The sequence below is a fragment of the Aegilops tauschii genome, chromosome 7 (genome assembly GCF_002575655.3).
Source record: "Aegilops tauschii subsp. strangulata cultivar AL8/78 chromosome 7, Aet v6.0, whole genome shotgun sequence".
In the NCBI taxonomy this organism is placed as follows: domain Eukaryota; kingdom Viridiplantae; phylum Streptophyta; class Magnoliopsida; order Poales; family Poaceae; genus Aegilops; species Aegilops tauschii.
Window position 1 is genome coordinate 241,975,968 of NC_053041.3, and position 12,076 is coordinate 241,988,043.

The 12,076-nt window shown below is 48.6% G+C and overlaps 2 protein-coding genes across 2 annotated transcripts; both read right to left on the minus strand.

Moving 5' to 3' along the window:
• Positions 1-900: 900 nt before the first annotated feature.
• On the minus strand, positions 901-2,228 carry LOC109737454 (uncharacterized). Its single transcript, XM_020296588.4, has one exon. The coding sequence runs from the start codon at positions 1,962-1,964 to the stop codon at positions 1,167-1,169; it is 798 nt and encodes a 265-aa protein (XP_020152177.1). The 5' UTR covers positions 1,965-2,228; the 3' UTR covers positions 901-1,166.
• Positions 2,229-3,225: 997 nt separating this feature from the next.
• Positions 3,226-11,338, minus strand: LOC109737519 (ubiquitin carboxyl-terminal hydrolase 2). The gene is given in 5 exon segments (XM_073503987.1): positions 3,226-3,733; positions 5,358-6,288; positions 7,087-7,376; positions 7,378-8,459; positions 11,231-11,338. Coding segments are annotated over 5 exon segments (2,646 nt in total). The 3' UTR covers positions 3,226-3,498.
• Between the last annotated feature and the right edge of the window lie 738 nt (positions 11,339-12,076).

Below are 12,076 nucleotides of genomic sequence, written 5' to 3' on the forward strand. Positions count from 1 at the left end.
CCGGCCCGGGCGTATGCGTCGACCGACGCGACGCTCTCCCCTGTGCCCCGTCATCGCAGAGGACGAAAGGGAAGGTTCTCTGGCGCACTAGCCCGGGCAATTCCGTCCGTTTCATTGGGTCCGCATCATTGAACCAACGCCGAGCTTTGACGGATCACCCGCGATTAATGAACGCTCGTCCTACTACATCTACCGCTCAATTCCGAGTAAGTACTAGTACAAATTCTTTTATTTTTAGGACAGTTTTGTACGATTATCGCGGACCGAATTGAGGCATGCGGCGGCAAATCACACTCTAAAAATGCGCTGACAGCCTGACATCTCATGACATCGTGCATCACTGAACAAACAAAATATGAATATGAAAGGGTCTGTCTAGGACACATCTAACTATGTCATATCTAAGCTGATGTCCACTCTGTTTGTGATCTTTTTTTTTTCCTAGTTTTTTTGTTTCTTGTTGCTGCATTATGTATTTATAGGAGCTTAGATGTGACATCCTTAAAAAACATCTAGATGTGAATTAGTCAAACTGAACATGAAATGTGCTCCACGCAAGTGAAGAGTGAATTAAATGTGTTCATGCCTGAGAGCTGCATAGTGGAGTGGAGCGGAGCGGAGTACAATAAAATTAATACAAATCGGAACTCCCAATGGAGGGCATCTCGAGATCTCCAAACTCCCACTGCGTGCTTGCTAGCTGGACAACAAGGCTGGTAGTACTACTAGTATAGCAGAATGTAATTCCGGTAGTGATAGATTAATCTCGAGTCAAACCCAAGTAATCTTGTGTAACCTGCCACCACCCAGACCCAGGCACCCACCCTGATTGATTGGTTACCAACACGGAGTAACAAATCGGAATTGCGAACTGAAATGAGGAAACAAAAGTAGAAATGCGCAATCCAGAAGAAGTGATATTGATTTCGCAAAAAAAAAGCGATATTGGTCTCTGGCAAGCTGTAACAACTAGGGATTCGACGATGGTGATTTCGAGCTGATCATGCTGTTATCTCCTTTTTTTTCCGGGTTTTACAGATATGGGCAGAGGCCAGAGGGATCTATCTATGTCTGGATCCTAACTCAGCTGCAGTAGCTCCTTTTCCCGGCGAGGTGGCCGGCGGCGGGCTGAGAAGAGGTCAGATGGGGGGGCCCGCGGCGTGGTCTCAGAAGATGTCGAGGACGTCGAGGATGGCGGCGTTGCAGAGCGGGCAGCGGCCGCGGCCGGCGAAGAGCTCGCGGGCGCAGGCGCGGCAGAAGGTATGGCCGCACGGGATGAAGGCCGCGCCCTTGGCCCGCGCCATGCACACGCAGCAGCAGCCTGCGCCTCGCCCCGTCTCCGGGAGCTCCACGTCGTCCTCCGGCACCAGCGCGTCCTGCGACGACGGCTCCGACGCGGCGACCGCCGGGTCCTGCTCCTGCTGCACTGTGGCGCCGGCGCTCCACTGCCTCTCCGTCTGCTCCAGCAGCGCCATGAGGGACACCCTCTCCCCCTGCTCCTCCTCTTCCTCCTCCCGATCCGTCGGCGGCTGAGGCGGCGACGCCTCCGGAGGCGTCACCGGGGCGGCCACAGGTCTAGTCAACGCGGGGCCCGGGGCAGGGGTGGTCTGCGGGGCCGGCAGGGACACCGCGCGGCGGACGAACGGGTCAGCGGCGGCGACCACGGCGTGCGAGGCGGGAGGGGCCGGCTGGTCGTCGCGGATGATGTCGAGCAGCGTCCGCGCCGCGGCGGCCGCGACGGCGGCGCTGGAGGAGGGCGGCGAGGAGTTGGCCCGGCGGTCGGCCTGCATGGCGGAGGCGAGGGTGACCGCGGCGGCGCGGCGGCCGTCGTCCTCGTCGCGCAGCTTGAGCAGGTCGCGGAGGTTGCAGGAGCCCGGCTGCCCCGGCGGCGCGGCGGCGGGCGGGCCCACGGCGGCCAGCTGGTCCGCCAGCGTGACGCTGCGCCGCAGCACCCTCCCCTCCATCTCGGCCGGTGTCTGGGCAAAGGCAGTCGCCCGAGGTGGAAGAAGAGGACAAGGCGGGGAAAGGAAAAGGGAAGGGAAGGGAAGCGCCTATTATTCTTCGGTCTAGCCAGCAGCGGCAGGGTGTCGGGTTAATGAAGGGCGTGGCGCGCGTGAGAGCGTGTATCGCATCGGCGAAGGGAGCGGCGTGCTGTGGTGTGGATCTTGACGATTTCGGGGCGGAATCGCGGGGGGTTCGGCTCGCGCCCGGTTGCGCACCGGTTTGGAAGGGAGTAAATAAAGGCGGGGGAGGGGAGGAGAGGGGAGGGGGGAGGGGACTCGACGTATGATGACTGCAATACAGTGCAGTGCAGTGCGGCAGGAGCGAGGCGAGGCGAGGCGTGGGATCTGTCGGAGGCACGCTTGCGTGCCGTGCCATGCCGAGAAGGCGAGATCCATGGATGGTGTTGGGGATTTTGACGAGAATTGGTTCGATTTGATGAGTGATCTGGTCCAGCTGGCAGTTTCTCAGGAATCTGGCTCCAATCGCTAGCTATTCTGACGTCGCCATCTGTGCGGCACGCCGGTGCGCCGACCGGCTGGCTCGAATCTGGCTCACTACTCACGACTCGCCAATCTGTTTCGATCGGGTGGAAAAACAAAGGACGGTCAAAAAGGTTAAAGCACATTTTTTACTCGTTGGAAACTCCACCATATATAGCGACACTGTCGCTGGCGCTGCGGGGTGAGGAAAGTTCCAAGTCGCCATCCATCCCAGCCAACGCATGCAACCTTCGCTTGCATTCCAATCTCCCTCCCTCTCCCTCACATCGGTGGCAGACTGGCAGTAGCATCTGCGGCCCAGAAGCAACCAAAGCAGCCCACACTCTCCACTGGAGCCACCAGCACACACAAAGCTGCTCAACACTGAGGCTACTAAAAAAAATCTGCTCAAACACATAAACACCCACAGGAACCAACTGTTGAGCACCTCAGCGAATTTTTTTTAAACGAAATCAGCTTCAGCCTACCAGTTCAGTAAGGCAGCAAGTTCTCAGAGCATGCTCCCCATCCAGGAAAAAAAAACAAGTTCAGAACCCTGCATGCTTATTTTCAGAGGTGTATCTAATTGCAGAATACAAAAAATATCCAGTGTCTTCCTACGTGTATTCAATCTCGTTTCTCACAAAAAATATTCAGTGTCGTACCTATCCCATGTCGTTCTGACAAGAATTACTATACTTTCATGGACAGAAAAAAAATGCTTCTCTCCAGCTGACCACGCTACAAGTTGCAACCAATGCAAAATCATGCAACTGCAATGACCCAGCCCGCCAAAATCAACAAAATTGGACTGGACGACAGACTCTATAGACTATGTAAGTAGGACGGTACACCAGGCCATCAAAACACCTTCTGCTTCTTTTGTCAGTGCCCTTCTGATTGCTTAGTTGGGTGACTATGTAAGTAGGACGGTACACCAGGCCATCAAAACACCTTCTGCTTCTTTTGTCAGTGCCCTTCTGATTGCTTAGTTGGGTGCAATGCCGGACATGCATCAGTCCTCCATCCTCTCGTAGAAAAGCATGTATGCCTCGCAGCCGAGAACTTTTTCTAGGGAGACTTCCTTGATGTCGAGATCGCTTGCACGAACCCATGAGGAAGAACCACTGCTCTGATGGTTGTGACCTGCCCCCCGCACATAAGCAATGTAGTGCCCTCCATTCATTTGATGCCCTTTGTGCTCAATGACACCAACTAGACGGTAGCTGCAGTTATCTTTGTCCTCAGAACTGAAGGCAAGACAAAATCAAAATAGTTAACCCATCTGTAAGGATTTCAGTTAGCAAGAAACTGATGATTAGCTCGAGTACCAACAATGGCCTGTCTTTCTTGAAAACAACAAAATGCATACTCTATCAGATAAACAGACAGCACTTAAGTGACTGATTCGAATACCAAGAAATTAAGGCCACTGCAAGATGTATACCCATCTAACGTTGAAAATACTAATCCAGAACTATAATAACTTCGACAAAAATAAAAGTGGTCAAGGTTAGGCATAACCACCAAAAAGACCAGAAAATGTCACCATAATAACTTTTCATGGTATGATAAGTTTAGAACATGACCCTAACTTCGCCAGTGATACACTGCTACGTTGAATAGAATTTGTGGCAGACAGCCAGTATAGCTGATACATATTCAAAAATAATTATATCATTATACAAAAAACTAGTTTCAATCAATGTACATGGTTCTGGTCCAAATGAGTCTGAGTGAACACTAAAATTCAGTTGATACTCAAATCGCAAAATGCATGGTACATGGTCCAAACTAGTTTCACTCAAATTGTCACCATATTTCCTTTTTCATATGCAACAAAAATAGGATAGCTTTTCGCAAATACTCCCTCTGTAAACTAATGTAAGATCTTTTAGATCACTACTTTAGTGATCTAAAATATCTTATATTAGTTTACAGAGGGAGTAACAAATAAATAAATAGGATAGCTGTTACCTATTGGCATTTACAAGAGTTGGAGCCCACAAGCACTGAAATAGATGTGATTGCAAGACTACATGGTTAAATGGGCAAGTTGTGTTCAAAGGCACAAATTAACACTGTATGCATTGGAAATGCAGTTTAGACTGATGCAGCTTCAGGGTATGTCCGGATTGTGACCAAAGTCTACCCGATTAATTTTCTGGCATGAAAAAAAAGCCTGGACTTGTCTGATGGTTCCCAACCTTTTTGGAATGCCCACGCTTTTTTGCCCACTCTAGTTTATTTTTCTAGCCAATTTTGGCCAACTCATGGGCAAGCAAAACCTCAACCAAAATTTTGGCTGGCCAACCTTTTAGTAGGGCAACCTTGGGCATAAACCAAACATGCCCTTAGATTGTCTTGCTGATTTGATAACAAATCTTTCCCTGGTAACTATAAGACTGGTTTTGTTTGCTCACATTTCTTTAATCTAAATCATGTTACTCTTCCAGTGAGAAACAAGAGTGAAGATATCCTAACCTAACTCTGCTAAGGAAAATTAAGATGATCGTGCCAGGAAATTACCACTATGTGTGCCAATCATTCATTTGCCCAATCTTAAGAGCCTGCTTATTTCAGATATCTACTGATCAAGATTAAAAAAAACTAATGTGCACACAGTACACAATATTCCATACACAACGAGAACATCATGAAAAATGTACTGTCTGAATGATCCTTTGATCTACAATGCCAGCGTCTTTTAAATCTCTTATTTTTTTTCTTTCAAAGAGAAGGCATTCTATGGCAAGTAGGAAGAAACTATGAAACAAAGTAGTTATTTGCTTACTTAAAGATCAGAAACTTATCAGAATTGACATAGAAGAAAGGTATTACATATGGCTGTGTAGAAGTGTGAGAAGTCGGTACCTGGGGTCCATGAATGGTCCAAGATGAAGAATCTCCTTAAAGCTCACATGCCCTCTCAGTTTAGAAAGATCATTGCTGTATCTCTTGAATGGAATGATTAATACAGCTGGTAGCTTGTTAATCAACTGTGTTCGAATTGCACAACTGTTGCCATCTTTCTGCTCATTTTGGTTTTCCTCCATTTCTTGGGCAATATGACCATCCAGCATTGCCTGCTTCGTACAACCCTGATTTTGAGTGCTGGTATCCGGACTATCCTGAGCACCGAGCAGGTCAGTCTGTTTATCAGCTGGAAGCCCAGCTTCTTGTACACCTTGATCAATTTCAGCTTTTTCATTGGCTGTGCTGCAAGAGGCGGAGTCCTTTTCACCACAGCTCGTCCCTGAAGTGATTTCTTCAGTAGTTATGTTTTCAGAGAGTATAACTTGATGAGGTACATCTGAACGATATGGTTGCCTACTTGGAGATTCTACGGACAAGCTATTACAGTCACTAGATCGCTCACTTGGGCATGTTTTCCTGTCTGACAGCTCAGTCTGATCTCCATCAACAGTCGTATTTATATTGGTGCTTGCCATGATCTGTTCAGCAACCTTGGAACAGTTCTCACAACGTTCCTTCACTCGACGCGCAAACAGTTCCAGGCAGTCCTCAATCGACACAAGAGAGTTCATATGTTCGGCCTCATCATGAACAATATCACTGCTCTGAGCTTCCTCCTTTTCTTTGGTAGTAACTTTTACTGAGTAAGTCGTCTCCTTATCTTCTGGATTGCGAGAATCTATTGTTGCTTCCTCCATTCCTTCAGTGTCATCAAATAATTCAGGAATGAAATCCAAAATTTCTATTGGCACCTCATTGATCTCTTGTGGGACATCATTCTTCTGAGTCTGCATATGACCGTGTACAACATCCTTCACTTCACTAAAATCTGCAGATTCAAACATACAGGGCTTAGTATTAGCAAGACCATGCAACCAGAAGCCCTCACTCATCCTTTGCATAGAATCTTTATTGTCCACACTTTAAGCTGTTTATCTTTTTCGACAGTATCCAAACACGCTTAAGTTAACCAACCATTTGGAGTAACACCAACTGTATGATGGTAAGGACTAAAGACCCTGGGCTTCCCATGGCAGTTTGAATTACTACACTACGGTGAACACCTTTGCCATGTTAAGACTGCTGAAAACATCCTGTCGGATTTTATGTAGCCACCCCAAAGGTTATCCTGCTATTTCTTCTATCCATGTGTAAAACGTCCATAACAATTACCATCATAACAATTGTGCACACTTTAAGCTGTTTATTTTTTTCCGACAGTATCCAAACACACTTAAGTTGACCAACCATTTGGAGTAACACCTACTGTATGATGGTAAGGACTCAAGATCCTGGTCTTCCCATGGCAGTTTGAACTACTACACTACGGTGAACACCTTTGCCATGTTAAAACTGCTGAAACATCCTGTCAGATATTATGTAGTCACCCAAAAAGATTTTCCTGCTATTTCTTTTATCCATGTGTAAAGTCCAGACAGTTTTCTCTGGTTAGCTAGTAATGAAGCTCCATTCCAAAAAGTACCATTTGCTTGTTTTCAGAGAAATAGCAAATAATACTAGTAGATCACCCAATTCCGCATGTTCCTGCATTCTTTCCTCAAAAGTTGTATGATCTCAGATGCTCAACATTGCCTTTTAAGTTGAGTACAGGAGCGCATAGACTTACCAACTTGCAAAGGCCTGGGGGTTTTCTCCATTGCCCCATCTCCCAATCCTGAACCGGGAATAGGAGAAGTACTGCCTTCAGCAATTGTTTGAATCTTATTATCTTCATCACTCTTGTCGGTTTGAGATCCGTGGCTTTTGTTCCTTGGTGGTGATGCAACGACTCTGGCTGGAGGATCCTTCTCTGGAAGTGACAAATAGAGTTCACTGAAATCAACGGTTTTAGGATCACTAGGCGGGCACCTTTGGCAGGATGTGGTCTCAAACAGCTGACCCCCAAAAAAGAGAAACGTTAAATGTAGGAAACACTTCACCCCCTTCCAAGACATGCCTACCGTTTTCCTCCTCCACCTCCGCATCCACAATATTGAATAAAGACAGAAGGAACTCATGGCTGTCTTCCATCTTCCAGGCCTCGAACCGATCCGGATAACGCTCACGCACAGCTGTCAGTATCATGGATGGGTCCAGCATGCCTCTGGCATCATTCGAAATGCGTGTCTCTACGAACAACTCCCGCAGGTGCAGACCAATGCTCCCCAAATGAGCATCCGGACTTCGAATCTTTGTCCTCAGCTTACCAAGCGCAAGGAGGCACTGCAGCGTTGCATTCATGTAGCATGTTTCTCCGTGGTTCGGCATCCCTCTGATAACGTGGCCATCGCCATTAGCATACCCAGACGCAACATCGTCCATTGCAATTCTGGGCACCCTTTGCCGCTCATCCTTTGCAATGCCGGACACCGATCCCCAGCCATCCTTTGCAACGCTATCCCCCGGCATCTGCTGATCCTTTTCATTTCTGGCCGCCACTGCATAGTCATCTTCGCTCCAGTCACTGAGCCTCATAGGGCGTGAACACATGAAGCAGTATCCCAAATTCGGTTCATCGCACCACCGAGCAACCCAATGCTGGTGCTCGCCGGCGTGCCAGCGGGCGTGTCCCTGCGGATCCTCCCTGTCCACCGGCCACCCAGAGCAGAAGAAATAGGCGCAGTCTATGCACTTCATCATCCCTTGGTCGTCCTCACTGGCTCCCTCCCAGGTCGTCTTGCAATTACGACGCTGGCACTTCCGAGGCTCCTTGAGGACCTGGTTTGCGACCTTGAGATCATGTACCACCATATCCAGGTCGAAGCGTATGTGCTCGCACCGCCCGCCGTCGTCCATACTGTCGCCGGTACTGTCGCTGCTGGTCCCCGCCTCCCATTCCCCGGACGATGGCCACTCGTCGCTCGACTCCGTCGGAGACGCAGGCGCGTCGCTGCAGCCAGGACCAGCCAGCGGGTCCAGGCGCGGGGATTTCTGCGGGCTGTCGGACGCCTCCTCCGCCCTCTCCCTCTTTTCCTCTACCATCACGCCTGTCGCTGGAAACTAAGAAACAACAAGAGTGAGTCAAGTGAATTCTGAACCCCCAAACAGAACCGTACGGACTAGAGATTGAACCAAGGACGAGAAACAAACAGACGAAATTTGCTGAAGCCAAAACCCTGAAGAATCGCAGCTAGCATCAAGAGTTAGCAGCGCCATGAAATTTGAGAACGAGAAAAAACTCGACCAGCAAGTCGAGAAGAAATCGAACATTCCGCTAGCGAGCATCAAGAGTTAGCAGCGCCATGAACTTTCCTGAAGCAAAAATCCTGAAGAATCGGAAAACGAGAAGAAGAAAAACTTCACCAGCAAGTCGAGAAGAAATCCAACATTCCGGTAGCGAGCATCAACCATCAAGAGCTTCGCAACTTAATTACGGCGGAAAAGCAACCGAGAACGCCAGCGAGGCGGAGGACAAGGAAAACCTCCCCCGTCAACACACGAAGAATCCGAGCATTGCGGCGGAGAAACACACAAGAGCGGCGCCGCGGATCAGATTCGGGGACCGAGAGAGAAACCCACAGGTCCACCAACACCACGGGATCAAGCAAGCAAGCCAAGCACGCGCGTACCCAGCGACGCGGGGTTCGGGGGGGACTGGGGAGGCGAGGCTTACCAGGAGACGGCGAGGGAGAGGGCCTTGGAGGAAGAACCCGAGCAGCCGGAGGAGGCGTCCGCGACGAGGCCGAGAGAGGGTGGAGGAGGAGGAGGGAGGTGGGGAGGAGCGGGAGGCGGTTTCGCTGGTCGGGGACGGTGGCGCCGGGGCGGGTTTGTTGGGCTGGCTGAGGAAATGTTGCTTGGGGTTTGGACTTTGGACCCCTTTGACGGCGCTAATCCTCCTTCTAACAAGATCACGAGTCCGTGAATGCGTGTGGCAGCGGGCCAGGCCCGCTGGGCCTAGTTCAGGAGACCCATGTCCAACATGATCTCAACTTTTCTTAATGAGCCAAATCATTCTTTTTTTAGGGAAATATTGCAATATTAAAATATCATCACAGTCATTACAATCAGATAGCACCAGCAATGCCAAATCCAGTGGTAGTTGGACCATATAGACAGCCCCCCTACCACCGATCTGGGTTAGCTTGACTAATTCATGAGCAAACTTGTTGCCACCTCTCCCTATCTTTCGAAAGACAATGTTCGATATCTTGCAGAAGTTCCCTAATCACTATATAATGCTCTCTCCAAGCTGCTAAAGGGGTTGCAGGGGACGAAATGTTCGAAATAACCGCAACACAATCAGATTCAACGATGATCTTTTCATTTCCTAACTCAAGAGCAGCCTTCGGCCCAGTGACACACGCACAAACTTCAGCCTCTTCGATACTCGCACAGGCATGGAGTTTTACGCCCTCAACTCTAACAAGTCTGCCCATGTAATCTCTTATAATGTACCCAGCACTAGATTCACCCGAATTGGCTACAAACGCAGCATCCGTGTTTACTTTCAACCATCTCACTGGAGGTCTAGTCCAACTAGACTTTCCCGCAAGGCTTGGTCTAGATTTGTTCAACACTGGCATATGGCACTTCCGGGGAGTAGTCGCATCAACCGACTTCTTTCCTTATCATCAGTGGCGGGGCATTCACCCGAAAAAGTCACAATGTAGTTTTGCAGGAATCTAACCGAATCTATAATGGAGCGCTTCCCTTGGTTGTGGACCACATCATTTTGAAGGAACCAAGCACGCCATAACACTAGAAGCACCAAACCCCGCTGCCTTGATTTGATTTTTGCAAGGAGGATTAGAAGCCAATCAGCCCGTAGTAATTAAAAACCCTTTCTTCCGGAAGATCCTGCACCCTTTGATCTCGTAAGGCCCGGGCTTTGGTACACTCCACAACAACATGAAAACTGTTCTCATCTGCCATACCACATATATTGCACGCACCATCTATCTCCAGATTCCTTTTGCATTTGTTCTGCTTTGTAGGAAGATTATCACAGGCCAACCTCCAACCAAAGGATCGGACCTTGTTTGGGATATCAGCATTCCACACCAACTTCCACATATTCCTGTCCCCCTTAGGAGCATTGCTACTTCCGGTCTGGTTGTCATTACAGTGCTTCAAATTATATGCCAGCTTGTAGGCACTATGGACAGAGAAATGCCCGGATGATTCATAGTGCCAAGCCGGAGCATCCTCCATCTCATGTATAGGGATCTTTAACTTTAAGATCACCTCCGCATCATTTGGCCAAAACACCTCTCTCACCAACTCCTCATTCCATTCCTTACTCTCAGGTAAGAAGAGATCACACACTCTGCGAGTCTTGGACCGTTTCCTGTTGCCAATAATTTTTAGGGATGGTTCTGTAGGAATCCAATTGTCCCTCCAAATACAGATGGAATTTCCATTTCCAATCCTCCAGATTACTCCTTTCCTAATAGCTCCAAACCAAATTTGATTCCCCTACACGCTTGTGATGCTTCACCAGAGAACACTGTATCAAGGACATTGCCGTTAGGGTAGCACCTTGCTTTGAAGAGGCGGGCACATAAACTCTTTGGCGACTGGATTAATCTCCAAGCCTGTCATGCTAAGAGAGCCTGGTTGAAGCAACAAGTGTCGTGAAAACCCATTCCCCCCTGGGTTTTAGGTTTGATCAAGCATTATCAAGAGGCCCAATGAACCCTCCTCTATCCTTGCTCCTCCCCCTAGAAGAATTGCCTAATGACTTTCATATAATCTTCATGGAAACTCATTGGCATCTTGAACACACTCATCGTATAAGTGGGAAGCACCCGAGCAACGGATTTGATGAGAACCTCTTTTGCAGCCATGGCCATATATTTTTTATTCCAGTCTGAGAGTCTTTTGCTGAGCCTATCGTTAATAGGCTGAAACTTCTCAGCCTTCATCCGCCCTTCCGGCATGGGGAGCCCTAGGTATTTCTCCTCAAAGTACAATTTTGGACACGAAGAACTTCCTTCACTTCTTCCAACCTAGTTACAGGGCACTCATATCATAATTGAAAAGGATGGAACATTTCTCATGGATAACCAGTTGGCCTGTGCTCCTAACAAACTCCTGAATTGCCATTTTTACCACAGAAGCTTGCTGACTATTTGCTTTGAAAATAGGTAATATCATCAGCAAAAACTAAGTGAGATATCCCAGGGGCAGAACGCGCAATCTTTAGTTCTCTGAGTTCACCCTTATTTACCGCATTCTTCAGTAACCTGGAAAGACCATCGGCGTCAAAGAGCAACAGGTAGGGAGAAAGAGGATTACCCTAACGTAAACCTCTGTAAGGGGAGAACTCCTTAGAAAGCTCACCATTCACTTTTATAGCATAACGGACAGAAGTGACACACGCCATGACCCAACTCACCCATCTGGGGTTGGAACCCAACTTAGTGAGCACACCCAGTCCACACGGTCATAAGATTTTGAAAGGTCCATCTTGAATGCGTAGAAAGAGTCACTTGCACTAGTGGAGAAAAGCCTAGCTATGGCGTGCCAAAAACTGCCTTGCTGGCGTAGACACACGACGCCACTAATATGACGCCATTGCTAAAAAATAGTGGTGGCGTTGGAGGACACGTCAGCAGTATCCTACATCGTTCTCACGTATCACCAGTCCAGCGCCGGCACTAAGTTCATCTTAACTC